Source organism: Halictus rubicundus, chromosome 14, assembly GCF_050948215.1.
Source record: "Halictus rubicundus isolate RS-2024b chromosome 14, iyHalRubi1_principal, whole genome shotgun sequence".
NCBI classification, from domain to species: domain Eukaryota; kingdom Metazoa; phylum Arthropoda; class Insecta; order Hymenoptera; family Halictidae; genus Halictus; species Halictus rubicundus.
This window is the reverse complement of record NC_135162.1, coordinates 8,907,691-8,929,475: the sequence shown is the minus strand read 5'-3', so window position 1 is coordinate 8,929,475 and position 21,785 is coordinate 8,907,691. Positions and strand designations below refer to the sequence as shown.

Below are 21,785 nucleotides of genomic sequence, written 5' to 3'. Positions count from 1 at the left end.
TGGACTGTGGGTTTTTATAAGAAAACGGATGGATGAACTTCCAAACAGTGATACACCGTGATTTTATGCATTTGTTAAGAACAAAAAGGGGCATGAAATTTCAAACAGTGATACACTGTGATTTTATGCATTTGTTAAAAACAAAAATGTGGGGGGGGAAATATCACACAGTAACCCATTTGCGTCAAAAGGAAGGATAGAAAATAAATATTTCTTTTTATTTATTAATATCGTATATTTTATTTATATTTACTTTAAATATTTTTTTTATTTTTAAAAGCAACCCCGATTGTCGGGCAACGTTGAATCCGTTTTTAATTTATTCTAAACGGGCCGTTTTTGTCGCGCGCATCGCCGAGGGCGACATTATTAATTTCCCGACGACTTCTCGAGCGGTAATCAAGATAATAAGTGCTTAAGTGTGATAAGTATCGCCGGCTGAACCGCCGCCGTTCTCGCGCGATATAAACGCGACGACGAAAGAAATCCTGCGAAATGATATACGACTGCAACAGATCCGATGGAAAAAAATGTTATAATTTACTTCCCGTGTACGCACCATACGACAGCGAAGTTTCTAATTTATACGATCGCTATGAAACGAGAGATAACGAAGGAAATTGCCCGTCGTCGGCGAGCCACTGTCCACCTATCAACTCTGGGACCACGTGTAGCTTCTTTTTACTTTCTAAACACGATAACAGCTTATAAATAACTAATCTGGTACGGTACCCTCGATTACCTAATAACCTGATCCGCATTCAGTGGAAAAATCTGTTATGAAACCATCGGCACACATTTTTTTCCACAATTGTTGAACTAATAATCTTCCTATTAGGTAATAATTAAATGATTTTTTGTATACGTCAGAGCTGTTCAGCTTTTGCCCACGGGGGGCGTGGCTTAAGGCCCACTGGGCGTGGCTTCGGGCCCACGGGGCGTGGTTTCGTGCCCACGGGGGCGTGGCTTCGTGCCCGCCGTTCTGTGTGTGCCCAGGGGAAGAAAATCGCTGCCCGTACGGGCAAATTCTGAACAGCTCTGAGCCTAGACAGGCGAAGAAAGCGAAATGTGATAGTCAGGCGTCGAGAACCTTCGGAAAACGTTCATTGCCAGCGATCAATCGCGAAGAATGACTAGGCATCTTCGAGCAGCTTAATTAGATGAAACGAACCGGGCCCTAATGCATTCAATTGGTGGAACGTTTCGGTGGTCGGGCTGACGTGTCACTCGGACACGTTTCCCCAACGGTTCGCTCGCGGATAGAGTGGTTACAACAGATTCGCGCATGTAGAACGGCCGTTCGCCCGTAATTGATTGATTAAACGGTGCGCTTGCACTCTGGGCTGCGTAACTGCGCACGTGAACTGCACTTGACGTGGGTTTTTTTTCAAATGTTCGGTTTCGAAACTGTGCCAGTGAACGGCCCGTAATCGCTGGACGATGTTTCCGGTGAATTGTTTTATTTCAAACAATTTCGAAATTTTTATCTCCGTCTCTTATATTTGGTTTCTATTTTTTTTTTTTGTTCTGCAATCGACGCTGACAATTTTTATGTTGCACAAAGACCCGCGGTCTAACAATGGAATTGATCGAATTTTATTGTTGGCTTCTTTTTCACGAGATTGTAACAGTTGAAATAGAATGGCAATATTAATTAATGGCGATAAAAAAATTTTTTAAAAACTCGATAATTTTCATTAAAATGTAAAAGGCAATTTCAGTAAAATACAGATCTGTTTCTTGTGGTTATCCTAAAAGGACAAAATCAATTCACACTTTCCAATTAATATTCTTTATCTCTTCCATTGCCAATATTGCAACGCATAAAAGGACCAACCGTGAATTCTCTTCAACGCAAATCCTCGACGAAACTTCGTTCCTTTTGTGCCTCCTCTCTTTATAGCGTGACTTGTTCAGCTTATCGGAGCAATACACCGCGGTTCGTCGAGCGGACGAGGAGACCAAAAAAACCGTTTAATTCTTGCATTTCATGCATTTCTATTCGCCGGTGATCCACCGAGGGGTGGTCTCGAAATCGAACGTCCACAGAATCTTCGGAGTGATCGGCGTTAATCCCCGTTTTCACGCGTTTACGAACGCATTCTCGTCAGCCGCGAGACATTTAATAAGGGGAATGATTTTTACAAACGGATTCGATTGCATCTTAATGAAGCGTTAAAGGAGAGAAAGAAAGAAAGAGAGAAAGAGAGAGAGACAAAGGAGGGAGAGGCCCCCGAGGAGAAACGTACACGCACGGATCAGGAGAGAGCAAAAAGAATATGGCCATGCATAAACAATGCAAGACACAGTTGACTCTTAATTAGCAGCCTGCCTCGTGTCCCCAAAGCCTTCGTGTCCGATCCCTCTAGAACGAATCCATTGGATGGGAGATGGACCGCAATGGACGACATTCAACTGCATCATTTTAATACTTCCTTCGTGATTTTTAACAGGGCTCGAGAAAATAGATTTTTCAACCGGCGTTGATACTCCGTTCGTGTAAACTCTATTTTCGATATCGGACCGTGCGATTTTTTTTTAGAAGCTAGAACAATTAGTCTACTATATTTTGAAGAAATTGCAATTCGTCGGAATTCCAGAGAAAATAGTTTAAAAATATTTTTGCATTTTCCAATATACATTTGGTATGGAGAAAATGCTGTAACAATATTTTGGTATTTTCTCTGCGATTCTGTCCAGTTGCAATTATTTCAAAATCTCTTTTTCGCACCATGTGGTGAACTAATTGTTCTAACTATACGACTTGAATTTTCTTAAGAAGTTAGAACAATTAGTTTGCTACATGAGGTGGGAAAAAGAATTCTGAAAAAATTCCAGTTGGTCGGCATTGAAGACAAAAAGCTTGAAAAATATTTTCGTATTTTCACTGCAACTACTAGTTGCAATTATTTCGAAATTTCTTTTTCCGCCTCGTGGAGTGAACTAATTGTTCTAACTGTGTTACTTGATTTTTTTTTTTAGAAGTTAGAACAATTAGTTTACGACGTGAGGAGAAAAGAAATATTAAATTAACTAGGAAGATCACGCGACGAAGATTATATATTAAAAAGAGAGATTCAGAACCGCTACGTATTCTTCTCTGTCCAGGTATCTCGGATCTACAAGGATCGATCGATCGGGAATGCCATAAGCATTTCCGTGATGAAAATCGTGCAAACGGACCACGTCTTCGCGCCCAGAGATCCGAAAATGCATGGCACCTCTGCAGCCCTAATGCTGAAGAATTTTTGCGACTGGAAATACCATGGTCCTAATGAGCCGTTCCCGATACGCCATGATGCTGCTCTTCTTTTGACGAGGTACGATACTAGAAAGAAAAATAAGAAAATTTTTATCTTGTTTCTGTATACGCAAAATTCAATAATAATTAAATACTTCACACCAGTACACATTGAATGACAACGAAAAAATTGCAATATTTTCAATAACTCAACCGAGACAACGGGTTGATAAAATATTCAGGCTGGTTTAACCTTGCCATATAATTTATTGGTATAACAAATGATTTCCAGGGAAAATCTGTGCCACGACCCGATGAAAATGCGTTGCGACATTCTGGGTCTTGCCGAGGTAGGACGAATGTGCTCCCGAAGATCCTCCTGCGCTATTGTTCAGGACACAGGACTGGCAGCGTCGTTCACTATAGCCCACGAGATCGGTCACGTGTGAGTAACATTATCGGAGGCTGTAAAAGCATTCGGACTTTCGTAAATAAACGCTTATTTCTGTCGAGACCGGGCGCTGAAGGCGGTCCAAGCAACTGGGACCAGCTGGGCACTCTATAAATATTGTAGCATATAGATATAATCCGCCACGATTGCTATGAAATGTCCAGGATCGACCCAACACTTTATCCACCGGATGCGCAGTAACCCTGAATAACAAATTTAGCTGATTAGTTAAACAAATACATAAGATCCAAAATGTATATAAAATTACCTGATACTAATCAATATGAGACGGTCCATTGAATTTTTCAATTAAACAATTCGGAACCAAAGAAAGCTTTCATTTTTATGCAATTTCGAAAATCGCACATCTTTACACACGTGTACATTTTGAGCTAGTGATCTCCTTGGATTGAAATTTGGATTTCCAGAATTTTCTCGCCGGAATCTACGAGACTGCATTAAAAAAAAGTTAAAAATTTCTGGTTTCTTCGGGTGAAGTTAAGCCCAATTTTCATTTCGCTGTACTGAGAGGAAGCTAAAATATTTTCTCGTGCATAATCATCTCGAACGAAATCATACCGATTACTTCACTGTGAGACTGGCTCGTTGATTTCGTTGAAAGGGCAACTATTAAACTGAGTCTAAACAATCAATTTCAGATTAAGCATGCCCCACGACGACGACAGGAAATGCGAGAAGTTCAGGAACAGCTCCGGCCAGCACAACATCATGTCCAGGATGCTGGACAACAACACGTTCCCATGGAAATGGTCGAAATGTTCTCGGCACTTCGTCACCGAGTTCCTCGAGTGAGTTATATTCGTTCGACGCGCGTTCCGAAACGTGTCACGTTGACGAGTTAACCCTGCGTCACGATGACGCAGATTAGGCGCTTCGTTTGTCACATTAAGATCGACTATTTCTTCATTAAACCAGTGCGCGTGTTCATCCATTATCTAATCCTCCATTGCGGTCTTTCATGACAAATAGTCTCCTCAAGAAATGCTACTCTAGGTTTTCCTTGAATTCTTGTGTTCCGTAGAATTTTGTAATCCCGATCTGCAAAATTATTTTAGCAAATTTTGTACGGTGCTTTTATAGAAATCTCAACGTGACAATTGACAGCGAAGATTTATCCTTAGGGTAAGAGGATCTTTGTGCAAAGTGGAAGGTTCGCGCATCGGTTGCACAGTAGTGGAACCAAATCAAGATGTACGCCTTCCTTTTAACAAGTCAGTGATAATTAGACTGCGAATTTTATGCGTTTATGACAGAAATGAGTAGGTGACATAGAAGATGGATGGTGGAACATGGTGAATTGAATGTCACTGGTACATTATTTACAATCTCTTAAAATTGTTAAGAGAAGAAATCAATTTAACTCCCTTTATAAATAATAAAGGCTCCCTCTTAACACTAGGTTTACGGAGCATTAAAAGTGAGTATTTCACATTACTTTATAAAAATAAGAAGAATGTGTCTATCCAAGTTTCCAGCCATTTTTTAAATAATATATACCTAAGGAAATAAGTTTGTTGAGTAATTCCACGTAGATGGATCTTCACAACCTCGATAATCGTCAATTAAAAATATTAGAACCCGTCATTTTTGACGGGTCCCGTAAACCTAGTGTTAAATTCCCAATTTAAGTCCCCCTTAAATTCCTTTTATTTCTGTATTGTTTGACGTTTCACCTACCGAATTTTTCCATAAATGTGCATAAAATCCGCAGTCTAATAACGACTGTGAAAAACGGGCCTAGTGTTTTAAGAAATTCGCTCTGGCAGTACGAGGGTCAACGTTCAACGAAAGTCATCGAAGAGATCCGAGGATCGCGAGTGACGCCAGAGCGTGGTCTCCCTCGCTGAAAGAGGCGTCATTCAATGAATTCAGTTGGTCGGAAGAGTCGGTGCAGCGAGTTTTTTCTGCAATGTCAGTAGATCTGCCGTCTCGGCGACTCTACACTTTGGAATCCGGTTCCGCTGGATTCTAAATAAGCCGCACGCCCCGGATCCCATTTGTCACCGACAAAAATTTGGTCCTCGATGATACGTGGGAAACCCTGAGCATGAATCACCGTACCAATTCTCAAAATCGGCCTTCTCTAGCTGGACAGAAAATGAAATACGAGCCAGCATTTCCTCCAAAATCGTCCTTCCAGCTGGACGAAAATTGAAATTTGAATCAGCACTTGCTGAAAATCTTCCTTCCAGCTGGACAAAACATTTTAATTTGAACTTGCACAAGATTCTTTCACCGAGGTCGCCAAATCAGCGACAGACAGGGCTTGCGAGCTGTTGTGATATCTTTAGCGGATCTTTCTGGAAAATAAAAATCGTTTGCATTAATTGCAAAACACGGGAACCGGAGTAGCATTTTATTTATCTGTTTAATGGGCTTGTTAACAACCTCTTAAGCGCTGTACGCCACTATAGTGGCTTCCGTGGAAAGCATCAGTTTGGTCGGTAACGCCATTTGGCCTTGACTGTCACGCTATGTTACGCTGTGTCTTTTTTCTAGACATTCTACGTCTTAAATAAGTAAGTAATCAATTAAAAATGCATACCACCGTGTTTGTACATGTCTTTGCTACGTCTGTATAGAGCCTTTTTTTCGATACGAACACTAAATCTCTCGGAATTAAGAGAATCTCTCAGCGGCAGCCATCTTGTGACGTCATACTTGCTTCAGAATTCGAATTTTCTGCCGAATATTACAAATTACTCCGCGATGAGGTAGAAATTCGCAATTTGGGCTCCATACAGACGTAGTTTGGACTTTTAGGAAACACGATTGGCCAGTTCTAAACTGCTCATTGCAATATTGAAGCGGCAGTTTGTCTAGATTTTGACCCTCGCATACGTATATGGATTTCAAACCATGCCGGCCCCCTTAAGAGGTTAAGTCACAAGTGACAAACAGATTCGGTTCCCATGGATCAAATGATTTTTTGTCCAGCTAGGCAGCGAAGTTCGACTATTGCGAGTTGCCTGGGATGATATTCGAGCTTGTCGAGGTTTGTTTCAGGTCGTACGAGGGCACGTGCTTGCTCGACAAGCCTGATCGATCGGAAAGTATGGACATGAGCAGACTGCCCGGCGAGGATTACACGGCGGACCAGCAATGCGAGCTGGCGTTCGGTGCGGGGTCCCGTGTCTGTACCACAATGGTGAGTCATGGTAAGTCACGCGCACTCTTCTAATTTCTAAACAGAAGCATGTTAGGAGCTCCCTTGAAAAGTCCCACGCAACTCCGCTGGCCCGAGGAGGCCAGAAAAGGGATTAGAATTAGCTGTTCAGGGGGGTCAGAAATAGCTGGAGGGATCACGCAAACTATTACATTTACAGCAGACATTTAACAGCAATTTTACTCTGCTCAACAAGTACAGCTCGACCCCTGTACAAGATTATTATTAAATAATTTATTTCCATAATGCCCAAGCCAAAAGTTTCATAATTTGATGAATTTCTCGGCTCGGGCTCGTTGCTTGAGTGGGTTGGTCGCTGAAAGGGGTTGATGAATGAAAGCAAGGGGGCGGGGGATGCATAGCGAACACAGTGCTCAAGAATTGAGATAAACTGAGCGGTTGGTTGGTTATCGGCCAGGCAGTGTGCAGGAGATTGTGGTGCACCGCACCGAAGTGGGATAGCCAGTGCCATACCGAGTACATGCCCTGGGCTGACGGAACCTCCTGCGATACCAACAAATGGTGCATCCGCGGCGAGTGTATCCCCCGCAGCATCCTCGAACCCGTCGACGGCCAATGGGGCGAATGGGGTGGCTACGGTGAATGCTCGAGAACCTGCGGCGGCGGCGTCCAGAAGAAGTACCGCGAGTGCAACAATCCTCCTCCGCAGAACTATGGCAATTACTGCGTCGGTGCTCGCGTCAAGTATCGCAGCTGCAATCTCGAGGATTGTCCAACGGGAAGTCCAGATGTAAGGTAATTACCGGCAGAAATTGCGTCCACTGTTTGATTTGTAATCGCCGGAGGATCTGTGCGTGAAACAAAAATAACATTAATCACAAGACGCAGGAGCCGAGACGTTTATTCTTGTTGTTCACTTTGTGTCTGTTCCACAGGGAGATACAGTGCGCGGATTTCAACAACAACAACATGAACATACCCGACCTGCCGAAGAACGTCACGTGGAACGCCAAGTACAACAGAAGTAAGGAATATCGGTGAAACAGGAGAGAGAGAGAGAGAGAAAGAGAAAAACAACTTAGCCCCGGTTTAAGATCAGAAATTCCCAGACGTTCACCTCCCGATGCTTTCGTTTCCAGTCCTGCCGCACGAACGCTGCAAATTGTACTGCCAGGTGGAAAGCAATCAGTATTACTCTCTGCGGGAAAAGGTGCTCGACGGAACGCCATGCGGCAAGGACACCTTTCACATGTGCGTGAACGGCTATTGTAGACCAGCGGGATGCGACCGTGTCTTGAACTCGGACGCGAAACTGGACACTTGCGGCGTCTGCAAGGGCGACAACTCCACCTGCGAGAGGATCACCGGGACCTACAACTCCACCCAGCAAGGGTACATGAAGGTGACAACGATCCCGGCAGGAAGCCGCTACATCGACATCAGGCAGCACAGCTTGTTGAAAACGGAGTACGATCAGAATTACCTCGGTACGATCCTTCGTCATACAATTCCCGGCGCGACAAATCCTCCTCCATGTCTTGTAACTTTCTTCTGTGAACAGTTTTAACGGAAGTAGAAGCTCGAAAAGAATTTTGCGAACACGCTGGCACAATTGATAAACGAATCCTAATAGAAAGTTCTCACTTGCGCGTGAAGTAGCCACGATACTTGTGTTCATTGGTTTTAATATCGTCGTACCTATGCAACAGATTATTGTCAATTACTGTCACGCCCCATACTTATTGTACAAACACCACGATAAACCGTTTTACACAGCTTTGCGGGTGGCACAATGCGGAAAGCGGATTCTCAATGAGAAGTACATGATGATCGCGCAGCTGATCCGGGAGTGCGGCATCATTATTCAATACAGCGGATACAACTCCGTGGTGGAACGGCTGAACAGCACGAAACCGATCGACATTGATTTGATAGTAGAGGTGAGTCTTACGCCGCTTCCTCCAAATACATTGCGTCTTACCCCAAACTTAGAGTGGGTGGGTGAAGTATGAAACAGCAAAAGATTAGAAAAATGTAAGGATATTTGGGGAATATTTCATATTTGAGTGCAAAGTTTGCAGGCAGAACTCCGTGCCAAATCGAGAGCAAATCGGGACCAAACCTTGGCATCGTTACAGAGGGCAGGTCGGTCGCACTAATCTTGGCATCGAACTTTGCAGTCAAATAGGGACCAAATTCTGCTCGAGGCAGGGTTTGGTACCAGATTGACCGCCTTTTGCCCGCAATGTATACAAGCATTCCGCAAAATTTGCTCGAGACAGCTTCGGCTAACTGGGAATGTTAATAGCAAACGTCGTGGCAGTTAAAGGATTGAACAATTCAGTTTGCTGATTGTCCAATGTTTCAGGTGTTGTGTGTAACGGGTCAGCCGCCTCAAATAACGTACGAATACACGATATCCAAGCAGAATCTGCGCAGCTATACTTGGATCCTAAGCAACTGGTCCCAGTGTAGTCATCTGTGCGAAGGGATACAGTACCGTAAGCCTGAATGCAGAAGCACCGAGCAGAAGATCATTGTTCCTGATGAGTATTGTCTTGACGAGGAAGAGAAACCTGACGAGGAGAGCCAGACGTGCAATAATCACTGCCATTTGAAGTAAGTCTGAATAGAATTTAGACCAGGAATCAGCATAGATCAATAGACTGCTGGAAACATGTGGATGAAACACAAAACAGTGAAAATCCCAACAATGCAATTTAAGAGGAAACTAATTTACTTATTTCAGGTGGCTAACGTCAGTGTCGGAATGTTCCAATGACTGTGGCCCAGGAAAACGAACGGTGACGTCAAGGTGCATTCAGACTTTCCGGAACGCAAAGGATAAATCAATTCCCACGCAAGCTTGTGCTCATCTTCCGCGGCCCGAGGATGACGAAAACTGCACGGGTCCCTGTGAAAATGTTCGTTGGGTCTACGGGGAATGGGGCAACTGCGACGTCACCTGCGGTGTTGGCGTGCAACATAGAACAGCCGCCTGTGTGGACAACAATGGGAGACCCATATCCGAGAACAATTGTCCTAGACAGGAGAAACCTCTGAAGAAGACGTGCGAACTGAATGCGTGCCCCAAGTGGGAGTTTGAACATTGGTCACCTGTAAGTGTTAGAAATCATTTTCTAGTCGTACACACTGGTAGACCGATGAATGTCTGTGACCTTGAATGACCTTGGAATAATTATTGTCACTGAATTCCTAATGAAAGGGACTATCATTGTAGGTGTTTAAAAAAGGGTGGTTCCATTTAAAAAAGTGAAGGTCACCTTGATATCTCTAAAAAAATGACATAAAAACAAAATTTTTTTTTGGCATCGTGTCAGCCCCATTGTACCATTCAACTTTGTCCTTACCATATTTTACGTATCTTTAGAAACAACAAAGATATTTGAGGTGCAAACGTTAGGTGACTCACCCTGTATTTACAAAATTCATTTTAACTAACTACACAATCGGTTACAGTGTTCGGCAACGTGTGGCATAGGCAAACGACAGAAACGTTACTCGTGTCGTGTGGATGGTCGTGTAGTGTCAAACAACTTCTGCGGTGACTCGCCCCCTAAAGTTATGGAGGTGTGCAATACTGGGCCTTGCGAGTTATGGGAAACCGAAGACTGGAACTCGGTACAGAATGATATTATTAGACTGCGGATTCTACAGATCTGTTAATTATATGCTTGTTATAATATATTTCGTTTAATTCCTTTGTAACACTGTTATTTTGTGTACAGTGTTCGGTTACTTGCGGCAAAGGGACAAGGAGCAGAAAAGTAATTTGCAAAACTCTCAGCGGAGCAGCAAGCTCTAAATGTTCTACTTCCAACAAACCGAAAGAGATCACTACTTGCGTATTTAAACCTTGCGCAACAATTGTACGTATCATTTCCATTGCTAGACTGCTGATCTTTAGATACAGGATCCATTTAAGAACGCTTTCTATTTTTTAATAATTTCACTGGGTCGAAAATAATATATTTTACTTTAGCAGCTACTTATTCTTGTCATAAACGCATAAAATCCGCAGTCCAATCATGACTCAATACATTACTTTATTACAGGCAAATCTGCCACCGACCAAATATGTTCCTGGCCTACCGAACGGAGACTTTTCTCAACAAGATAACGAAATTGGCGATATTTTCTTCCATTCTGGATACAAATGGAAGGTTGAATCAGCCAAGAAGGTTGGTACTTTCATTCTCTTAACATTGAACAGACTGTACGTTGCAATTGTTTCAGTGTTCCAAGCCATGCATCAATGGCTATATGCACAGAGAGGTGAAATGTGTTGACATTAGGACAGAAACTACTGCTCCCGATAACTACTGTGACAAAAATAGGAAACCGTACAGAAAGATTCCTTGTATCCGTCATGAATGTCCAATGTGGAACACCGGTGCTTGGGGACAGGTGTGTCATCAAATATTTTCACAAATACCTTGACATTGGTCCGTACGTGATATTGTGTTTTGCAAGTATAACCTAATTAATTAATAAACTTATGCATTCAGTGCGATGCAGAATGTGGCAGCGGATTCCAGTACCGACAAGTCAGTTGCCAGCATCCTGGTGGTAAATCCTTACCAGATGAAAAATGTCACGACGTTGAGAAACCATTGATATTGAAACCGTGTAGGAAGAGCCCCTGTACGAATGACCTCAACAACAGAAAGCATCGTATGGAAACAAATATTTTCCGAAAATGGGAAGTCTCTAATTGGACCGCTGTAAGTATCAGTAGTTATTGTCTCCAGGAATTAAACATTTTTGCAGAACCGTACACCGTCTAACCGTTACATTGTCTAGCATGAACAGAAAGCAACCTAAACTTTAGATGGTGATGTTCGACTTGTGATCCTTCGAATCAGGTCATGGAAGTTATGGTTTTGAGTTGCCGTTGGTGCTCCCACATTCAATTCGAAGTGTAACCCACAAGAGTCACAGTTGAACATCTCTGAATCTAAAGTATACTTGACTATCTGTACCCCTGTATACTATATTTGCGTTTTACCTTAGTGTTTATTATTTCTGAGAAAATAATGCTATAGAGTATCCACGAAGGTAATGTAACTGAATATTTGGTGTATCTCGATGTTGATTTTTATGTCAGTATTGTCGGTCTTTAATATTGTTGTTGTTTAAATCAATTTTACACTGTGCTCCAAACAGCATGCGAACAGTTTACCTCGTAGCAATTTTAAACTTTGATGTTCCTCGTCGTTCTGTGTAAACATTTAGGCTTTCTTTGAATTCGAATGCCATTGCAACGTGTAAAATGAAAATATTGTTAGACAAAGCTGGTCAGTGCCTGGATATGTTATCCGATCCAAAAGTGTATGCGTAGAGATTCGTATAGGGTGAGCGAAACCAAAATTGTTCCCTGAAGCATCGTTATGAGAGTCAAGGGGGGTTGAAAGTTGTCAGTGGCAGTTTGGTCGAACGAAGATATTTTCCAGTGTTCGAAATCGTGCGGTAGCGGACTACAAAGACGAAGGGTGGAGTGCACAATGAGGCGAGGAAATCACGGACCAGTGACCGTTAAGGATGAACAATGTTCGAGGCTTGGTTTGAATAAGCCAAGATCGCAGAGACCTTGCCGACGCACTGCTTGCGACTATATTTGGCAGGAAGGCGCTTGGTCTGAGGTACATGCCTCCATACCTCGCCATTACGATCCACCGATCATGTTTTACACCATCATTTGCCTCTTATTCATTTCGACACAGTCTGAATTGTCTTGTTTGAATGATATCGTCGAGCTTATTGATGGATTCACCATCAACCCATCACTGTAAAATAAACAAATTACTTCCTCCGTCTAAACACACATGTTCTATCGAATTCAACAATGAATTCATCCGTAAGCTTGATTCTGTATGTTCAAGTTGGGAATTTGTTTTATTAGACACTCATTGGAAAGTTATACTACATTGTGTGGATTGAAGGATATAAAATGATCAAAGTTTGACGAAAATTCTCATTATGTAAATACCAATTACACGCTGGTACTCAGAATTTTGTTGCATAATATTTATTAATTTACTTCTAATCGCCTAACGGATCCATAGTAGCGGTCATTGTGTTGGTATACTAACTTTATCGAGGTTTTTGGTATATTTCCATCATGATAGAGTGATTAATTTCTGAACATAATAAACGAACACCCATTACAGCCAAACACTGAATATGTGTTTAAATGGATTTGCAAATTGTATGACGTTTTTGTGCGACATTGCCTGTCATGCAGCATGCGAATGCCACCACTGTGCATGATGCGAATAGCTGATATAACAGAAGTAGGGAATAACTGAATCATATTGTTCAGAGTTAATAAATCATTTACAATGTCAATCTCTTCTACATTCTATTTCAATTTTGCAACGCAAATATATTTGTTTCATTTTTTTTACAGCTTCTACAGTAGTGCGTATCGCACTGCTATTTTTAAACCATTACACATACGTTCTAGTTGTGTATAATCAGTGCATGAGCATGCATTTTTCATACTTGTTGTTATAGATTGTAATTGTTGTGAATAAATTGTGTACACTTTATTGTTAATAGATTATATTGTCTACTACATATTTAAGTTGTCATGTATCATAAGCAGACAGCGAATTTTATGCATTTATGATAGAAAATGTGGTGGTCGAATGCAAAACAGTGAAAATATTTACACTTAAAAATACAATTTTCATTTTGCATAAAAATCCGCAGTCTAATCACAAGTATTTCTCTATACAAAATCTTGTTATGATTGAATTAAAACTTATTCGTTTGAAACCATGATCATGATTTGTTTGACAAAATAATGTAGCAGATATTATAAGTTTAGTTTATGCTACTTTCTTAACAAGTGAGAACTGCTATAAGAATAGCCATGTTTGTTTGAAGTGTTCAGCAGAATGTGGCGAAGGAATACAACATAGAACAGTGACTTGTCATCGTACCAATCGATACGGATTATCAGATCCCAGTGATAACTGCCCGCTAGATCAGAAACCAAATTCTCGACAACCCTGTAAATTGCGAGAATGTGACGACAAGTATTATTGGTCTACCGGACCATGGAAAGCTGTGAGTTTTTTCAGTATTAAAATATTGAAAGACAGAAATGATAGATATATAGTTTTATGTTGTTTAACATTTAAACTCTGAATTTCAGTGCAGCCATGCTTGCGGTCAGAAGGGTCGTCAGACACGAAGATTGTTCTGTTTGAATGCTAGAACTCACAAAAAGGTGGCTCGTAGCAATTGCCCTATGAGATTCAAGCCACCACGAAAACAGAGGTGTAACCAAATAAAATGCAACCCGATGTCTTGCCTCGAAGCGAAAAAGTACTATAGAAACAATTCGGATAATGAGTACAGCTTGTTCGTAAATGGAAGATGGATGTACATTTATTGTCACGATATGATAACCAACGAACCAAAGGAATATTTGACTTTACAAGCTGGTTTCCGAGAGAACTATGCGGAAATATATCGTAGAAGGTTGGTATTCAAAAACATTCTGTGTTGTAAATTAAAGATATTGATAAAATTATTTTATATAATTCTCTACTCTTTCACACATACATTTTAGGGTAATAGATCATCAATCGTGTCTGTACAACGGACACAGAAATAATAGTTGCAATTGTGCTACTGGTCGTGAAGTCGTTTTCAGTAGAACAATGTTTAGAAGGGTACGAATTGATCTTATTAAATTGGAAATTTCCGGTAAGATAATATTTAAAGTGATTTTAAACATTTTAGAAATAACAATCCATCACTATGTATATATTATGTTTTATAGAGAATGATTACACGTTCTCCCGTTCAGAAGGTGTAGACCGTGTCAAGTATGGCATGGTTGGCGATTGCTATAATCGAGCATACTGTTTCCAAGGACGCTTTAGTATTAATTTAAGCGGAACACAATTGAAACTATCGTCAGATGTTAATTGGGAAAGCACACCTGGGACATCAGTAGAAATTAATAATATTGTAAGTTTGATGTGTAATTAATAAGTGTTCATTGTATAATGTTGTTCGATTACGTTCCACAGAGCAGTCAACATGTTGTCGGAAAGTGTGAGGGTCATTGTGGCTTTTGTAATCCAAAGTTAGGATTAAAGCTAGACGTTCTACCACCTTAGACCATGATACGAGAAGTTTATTAATCTCTAGTTACCTGTAAAGTACAGGTACGTAAAAAGAATATTCTCAAACACAAAAAATTACATACACCATTACGATGCTCGCAAAAAACAGTCTTACATTTCCCACGTTAATTTTTTTCTAATATTTATTGTTTCCACCCTGTGGAATCACTTAAGTTAAAGTGAATTAATGTACAATTTTTGTCTCACAATGGAAAATTCACAGCTTTCAGCAGGTAAAATTTCCATTAGTGGATTCGAGTGCATTGTTAAAGACTGGTTCAACGAACACAAGATGAAATCGAGGACCTGCTGTTGATGAGCCAATTCCTTGACATCAAGCTTACTCTGTATCATTTTACTTAAGTCGTCACTAGTCTATGTGATTTTTAACAATTAAATATTAACGTCGTATAATCAAAGAAATGATTCAAAGCAGAGTCATGGGTCCAGGGATTGTGACGCTGACAACCATTTATTCTCGAACGAAGAATAATTATATGCTATGGTTCAAATTTAAAAAGCGATACTTTAATTTATTGCGAATAGGAATGCTTCTAAGATCTGAACTTTTTATCAATTTCACCGATGACAGAATGATCAATTATTATTAGCCACTATTCATAATCGATGAATTTGAAAACAAAAGATTTAAATGGTGTAGGTTTTAAATGGCCAGTTTCACGAATCATATACTATTCTGAAATATAGAAATCATAGGGATAACCAAATATTAGCAAAGTATAAGGTGTCTTTGCAAAAATTTCAGTGAAACTGGATAAATGCCGTTTCAGGTACTTAAGAAAAAACGTACGATATGAGAAAGAATATAGATTCGAAATTGATAAGATTTATCTTTATTTTCCTAAACTGTTCGTAAAATTCTTTCACATATGTCCAGTTGAGAGTTCCATTAGATATATAAATAACTTAAGATCCGGTAAGAATTGCAGTATTCGTTTTGTTTATACTCACTGAGATATCTTAACTGCCTGGCACTTGTTGTTTAACTAAAAGTCTAATTAAGTAATTGCATTGGCAAACAAATGAAATCCAAATTGGAAAATCAAGTGGTGTAAGTCTATTTAATACAATCTTTTATGAAATGGAGAATCAGAGCTTCAGAAAAAGAAATGTTTCACTAGTTGTAATAATCAAACAATAATCATATTTCCACAAATAATTTTGTCATTTGCATTTCGTGTTCAGTATTACCTTCCTATTAAGGAACTAAATATTAAAATCAATTAATTCAAATATATCTATTTCTTGCATGTTTGATAATAAAATTATAAATTGTTTATAAAGAATATCCAGGACTGAACTTGCACCACTTGATGGCTACAAATTTTAATTTTGTATAAATGTAAACATATAAGGAACAGTATGCCCATTCTATTACTGCTGTAAAACTGTAATACTACGGTTAAACAATGTGTATCAGACAGAAAAACGTTAAGTATAGTAGTAAAATCAATTATGTTAGGGAAAAAATATATTGATACTTTCAAGATCATTGAACTTTCCCTCCCTTTGTTATCATTCGTTAAGATGATTGAACCTTGAAGTTGTCAATATCTCTGCTCCCTAATATAGCGAGCACCGTGAAGCGTTAAACACACCGTGTCTTTAGTATTTTCGTGGCATGTAGTAATAATTTTGGCGACTTTTAATAATGTAGCGTGGTAGATTTATATAGGTACGTATTTGGAGCTGGCAAATCTGTATCGTGTTCTTGAAAGCTCCTGATGTAGCGAATGATTTAACTTATTGACTTGAGTCCATGGTAACTCAATTATAGCAAACAGCTATTTTATATACCGGATACGTTCTAGGAAATTTATTCTCCTTAAACCTTCAGATTATGAAACTTGACAACATAAACCAACGTAAGATGGCCTCGTACCTACACCAAAATACCAAAACAATTCTTGAGTACAAATCTTTTTTTGGCAGAGGTACGACGGATTTGTTCTCGCAGATTGTTCTATGAGAATCGAGTAAAATTTAACTAAGAATAGAACATTTCAACAAACTGCCATAATTAATGTTATCAATTACATACAGCGAAGAGCAAAATTGAACCAATGAAACCGTATTTTCTTCTTTACTGATGTCTTTCTACACTTAATAGTACTTAATCAGTACTTCTCTTCTAATATTTTGCGAAACTCGTTTCCTTCTGATACAAAACTAGTACAGATTGCACTTCTAGAACTTTACGACTAGTAGATGCAAACACATTTGACCTTACTATTGTTGTATCAAAGACTTTTGTATAAAATTTTAAATATATCTTTTTATTAACATTCTGGACTAGTACAAAATTGATTTAGAAAGAAACACTGTACTAGTAAATGTTAATAAACTAGATTTATTGTAAAATCATACGCTTCGTGAAATCTATGGGAATCTACGTCTTAATAGATACCCAGAGAATGATTTTTTGAGAAAATAGTTTCATTATTACAATTTTGCTCCTCGCTTTTTATTAATAGTTTCTTAGGAGAAAGTAATCTCAGCGAATTTGGCCATATTATAGTCTCGAAAGAAGCATAGAAGATTGTTAAGCCACCATGTCTTCCCAATTTTAAACGATTGTATTAGCAAGTTTTTGATACTACAGTGGAACCCCGTTTGTCGACTCAAATTGGACCAGGCCCGATCCAGGTGACCGGAAATTTGTTAACAACAGAAATACAACAAATACATGTTTTGTATTTTATTTATTGCACATTCTACATGCATACTTTACAACAATGTTGGTAGTATAAAGCAAAAGACATACGCATACGCTATAAGTTTAATTTAATTAGGATGTCGTAAAGAAGTCTGCAAGTTTGTTTGTGTCAGATTTGTCGCACAGACACTTCACTATCATGAGTTCAGTCGGTTCTGAGTGGTAGACTCACGATATTAATTAATTAACGAATAAAGAAAAGACAAGGATTAAGTTTGACAATCCGGATAAACAGAGTTCTACTGTAGAGCGAAAGACAGTGGTACAAGACAGGTACAAAAATATATTTTGTACAGACTTTTGTACAGCCATACGATCAAAATTTCATATCATTGTCAAGTTAGTCGATCGCCAAGTGGTTTAGTCGCATTTGTAAGAAATGTAGTACTTTCGATAAAGCAGCAACTTTTATATTTACTTCTAACTCGTTTGTGACAATATTAATACTATGTTTGTCAACGAATGCCAAACAATGACTGTCTAATGATAAAAGTAGTATACATCGCATAACTAAATGTATCTGCATCTTGTATGTATATTACTCGTAGTCGAACAATAGTTTAAAAACTAACAACGTGACAATCTCTCCAATTTGTCATAGAGTATTTCTTCTTTTTTCTATTTGATTGTATTCTGTATGCGTGAAGCCTCATACATTTTCTCTTTTGATTCAACAATTCTGTAAAATGATTGCGATTCGTTAGTACCACTATCGAGTATTTTTATAAACATAAGGCCATTGTGCGATTATAAACGTGTAAGTTGCGATCTCGGTATCTAAAGTTCATTTGATTTTTCTTCTCATACGTATTCTCGAAAATTAGATATAATTCAATCTGTATACAACAAAGTAACACTGTACAGTTTCATTTAGTAATTTATTAATATATGTATTGTTTAATACCATTAATATGTAGCTTAATACAGACATGATTGTTAGTACCAATGTACTGCAATTATTTAAATATATTAAATCAATAAACAATGCTTAGTTGTATTTATTCTGCTACCTGCTTTATCTAAAATACTCTCGTTCGGTTATCCAAATTCCATCATCCCAATAATTTTCATAATTGCTCTATTATTTTATATACAGCAAATCTGATAAACAGAAATTACTAGTAAATCGGGATCTTAACGTTATTATGAGTTTAATCAAGAAAAAGCATATTAATTGCATTACATTTATTCGATAATTATACTTTACATCGTAGGTACCAAAATGGAGAAATCAGTCGAGTCTTTATGGTACAAAGCATTACGATACGAAAGAACTTGTATAATACTTCATAGTATTTAATCAATTAAGTAATAGTTAAATACTAAATAAACTATTAAACATTACATAGTATTGTAATGTTTAAGTATTACACAGTATTACATATTATATTAAGCACTTCTACATTAATAGAATTAAAATATCCACCAATGAGCAGACTTAAAAGGCATAAAAATAGTAACAAAAATGTAAAATTTTTTTAATTTGAAGCCTAAAACTTTCCCTTCACACAGAAAGAGCATAATAATTTCAAATATAACTTTTCTTTCTTGTTCAATCAGAATAATAATTCAAGCGGCAAAAACTTAACATTTTTTCTCAGTAGTTACTCATAATATGATTAGTATCATAACGTAGCTTTTATCATCGGAAATCGTTCTTTCGTATAATTAAACAAATTAAAAATGTTCTTTTGACACTTCGTGCAGCTAAATAATATATAACGCAGATGTCGCCACATTTACGCTCGTGATTCTCCTATTGTCAGGAAATGTATTCTTTCGCAGAATGTTTGAAACTTCACGGGAGACTCACGCTAATTCTGTTTATCGGTCGAACGTTTCCGTTTAGCTTTCGTCGCGTTGTCGGACGTGTTCAATTTGAAATTCTGTTCCTCGCTTTGACTTTCCTCCAAAACTGCTTTCGGAATTCTGATTCGCCAATTCGATTTAGCACTGAGCGATTTGCTTTTTCTGTTTTGCGGCGAGGATCCCGGTGATTTTTGCGGATTCTTCCGCGGTTCCGATTTCTTCTCGCCGGTATACTGCCTCGTCTGCTCTTCCGTTAATTTCTGCAGCATAATTCTGCATTCGCGAAAGTTATTCGGCTTGATTTCCTTTCTCTGCACCAAATCCGAGAACCGTTCTTTCGTTTTATTCGGATTAAAAAAGAACAATTCCCGTTGACCGGTTTCCTTATTTTTTTGAATTTGAATTTTGATATTGTCGCTAAGTCTTGTGCTCTTCTGCTTGAAAATTTTTCGTACCGCCGGCTTTTTACTGGTTTTCATTTTAATCTTAAGTTTGTCCTTGATCGTCGGACTTGTTCCTTTGAAAAACGTTCCTTTTGCGATGCTTCGTTCTGTTAGGCTCGGTCTTCCGGTCTTATCAGCTTCTTTGTGTTTCATCTTCATCAGTGTGACTTCTACGTGCACATCTTGGGTTCTACATTTCTCCTTCAGATCATTCAACTTCAGTTTATCCCGTTTCATCTCCCTTTTTAATCGTTTCGCGTTCTTAATCAGCGCCTTTCTGTACATACTCTCATAGTACTGTAACTCCTCTTTTATCTCTTTGTGCTGTAGCAACAAACGCTTAGTTTTCGTTGTCAGCGTTTTGATTTTCTTACGTTTCGGCTCCTCCGTGTTCTCTCCTTCGACCGTGTAAATAAAATCATTTATCTGTTTTTTGAGCTTCTCTAGATCTACATAAATCTTATCCATATCCATTTCGTCCTTCTCTTGTGTAGGAGGGTCCATTTTATACCACGTGACCGGCCCCAAACAGGCAAATAACCTAATACTACACACGAAGATTCTGGGCCAATACGGTATTCTATGTCTTAATAACCTTGTACACAGACATACACGCTCAAAAAGGTTATGCAAAGATGTTGTACTGCAACCAACAGGGTCCGACGTTAACTGTGAAGTTATTTCTTGGTCTCCTAACTGTCTATTTATGATCTTGTAGTCGGAGGACGCTGCGCCATTTAAAGAATGCCTGGGAAGTACTAAAGGGTCAGCTGTTTGCAGTCCTTGGCATTCTAACCTCGAAAAATATGGCACCTCTGCTCCTAAGTGGGGAGAAATGAAGCTCGACTATTGGCTTGAGCTTCGTAGGAGGAGCTAACCGCGATTAGATCGAACTCAAAATTGCGTTTATTTGTGAGCTCTCCATGATAAGTCCCTGTTATATTTTCCTGATAAATTATGAATTCTTTTGAGGCGGTACTGCGATATTGATTTTTAAACACGGACTGAACGGAATTTGGTTAGAGAGGTAGAAGCCATTTAATCCTTCTACTTTTTAGTCCCTCCCCTTCAATTGTATATACAAGCAGAGATGGGATATTGGACCCAAAATTTGTTATAATTTGATTTTGAAAAATGACTGTATAACATGTGTATATGTATGTATATATATTAAATTTAACATGTATATATCGTCCTGGCCTTTCCGGCACTTTCCCGCCAACAACATTTCCCCACTACTTTCTCCGCAACCTTAATACGGTACTGGTTTTGGTCGCGCAAGCGTGATAGAAACCGTCCTATATCTCATCCCTATATAAATTGAGCGGCCACTTCTTCGCCCAGACACCAGAAGCATTTTTCGTTTATGTGGACGCCTATTGGAAAGGGATTTGCTCGGGAGATAGACACACGTAAAGGGATATTATTCAATATTTAAAATAATAACTACATTGGGAATACAAATTGGCCATTATTCCGATTCTCATAACGCAGGATTGACCAGGGGCGTCGCAGCTTCAACAGCACAATAAAAGGCTCGTACAGTTCTGGAACTGCAACAAATTAGACAGTACGAGTTTTATCGACGATAACATCCCATAAACATCTTCTTCAAAGACTAATATTATTAACCTTTCACTTTTTTTTTCAAAAATCTCTCGAGCAGTGTCGACAGATGGGAAGAGCATGAATTGAGGGGAAAAAGTTACCCTCTCTCGTTCAGGGGTTGAAGGGGAAATTAGAGTGGGGGAACATACATCGTATGTTTACTGTTAGTGATGGGCACCATCG

General features: G+C 39.1%; 2 protein-coding genes across 2 annotated transcripts in view; one reads left to right on the top strand and one right to left on the bottom strand.

Moving 5' to 3' along the window:
• The window catches only part of LOC143360955 (A disintegrin and metalloproteinase with thrombospondin motifs 9), a 137,719-nt gene extending 119,906 nt beyond the window's left edge, over positions 1-17,813 (top strand). Inside the window, exons 8-29 of the mRNA XM_076800171.1 lie at positions 3,109-3,320; positions 3,534-3,686; positions 4,352-4,501; positions 6,720-6,861; positions 7,298-7,635; positions 7,776-7,864; positions 7,980-8,327; positions 8,617-8,780; positions 9,209-9,459; positions 9,590-9,959; positions 10,321-10,482; positions 10,590-10,730; positions 10,917-11,042; positions 11,098-11,268; positions 11,370-11,585; positions 12,315-12,503; positions 13,753-13,935; positions 14,024-14,352; positions 14,444-14,580; positions 14,657-14,847; positions 14,910-15,047; positions 15,229-17,813. Of these exons, the coding sequence (XP_076656286.1) occupies positions 3,109-3,320; positions 3,534-3,686; positions 4,352-4,501; positions 6,720-6,861; positions 7,298-7,635; positions 7,776-7,864; positions 7,980-8,327; positions 8,617-8,780; positions 9,209-9,459; positions 9,590-9,959; positions 10,321-10,482; positions 10,590-10,730; positions 10,917-11,042; positions 11,098-11,268; positions 11,370-11,585; positions 12,315-12,503; positions 13,753-13,935; positions 14,024-14,352; positions 14,444-14,580; positions 14,657-14,847; positions 14,910-14,999 (4,152 nt within the window). The 3' untranslated portion in view covers positions 15,000-15,047; positions 15,229-17,813. The remainder of the gene's footprint in view (positions 1-3,108; positions 3,321-3,533; positions 3,687-4,351; positions 4,502-6,719; positions 6,862-7,297; positions 7,636-7,775; positions 7,865-7,979; positions 8,328-8,616; positions 8,781-9,208; positions 9,460-9,589; positions 9,960-10,320; positions 10,483-10,589; positions 10,731-10,916; positions 11,043-11,097; positions 11,269-11,369; positions 11,586-12,314; positions 12,504-13,752; positions 13,936-14,023; positions 14,353-14,443; positions 14,581-14,656; positions 14,848-14,909; positions 15,048-15,228) is intronic.
• A 788-nt stretch (positions 17,814-18,601) lies between these two features.
• On the bottom strand, positions 18,602-20,975 carry LOC143360963 (uncharacterized). The gene has a single exon (XM_076800185.1). The coding sequence runs from the start codon at positions 20,496-20,498 to the stop codon at positions 19,557-19,559; it is 942 nt and encodes a 313-aa protein (XP_076656300.1). The 5' UTR covers positions 20,499-20,975; the 3' UTR covers positions 18,602-19,556.
• Positions 20,976-21,785: the final 810 nt, after the last annotated feature.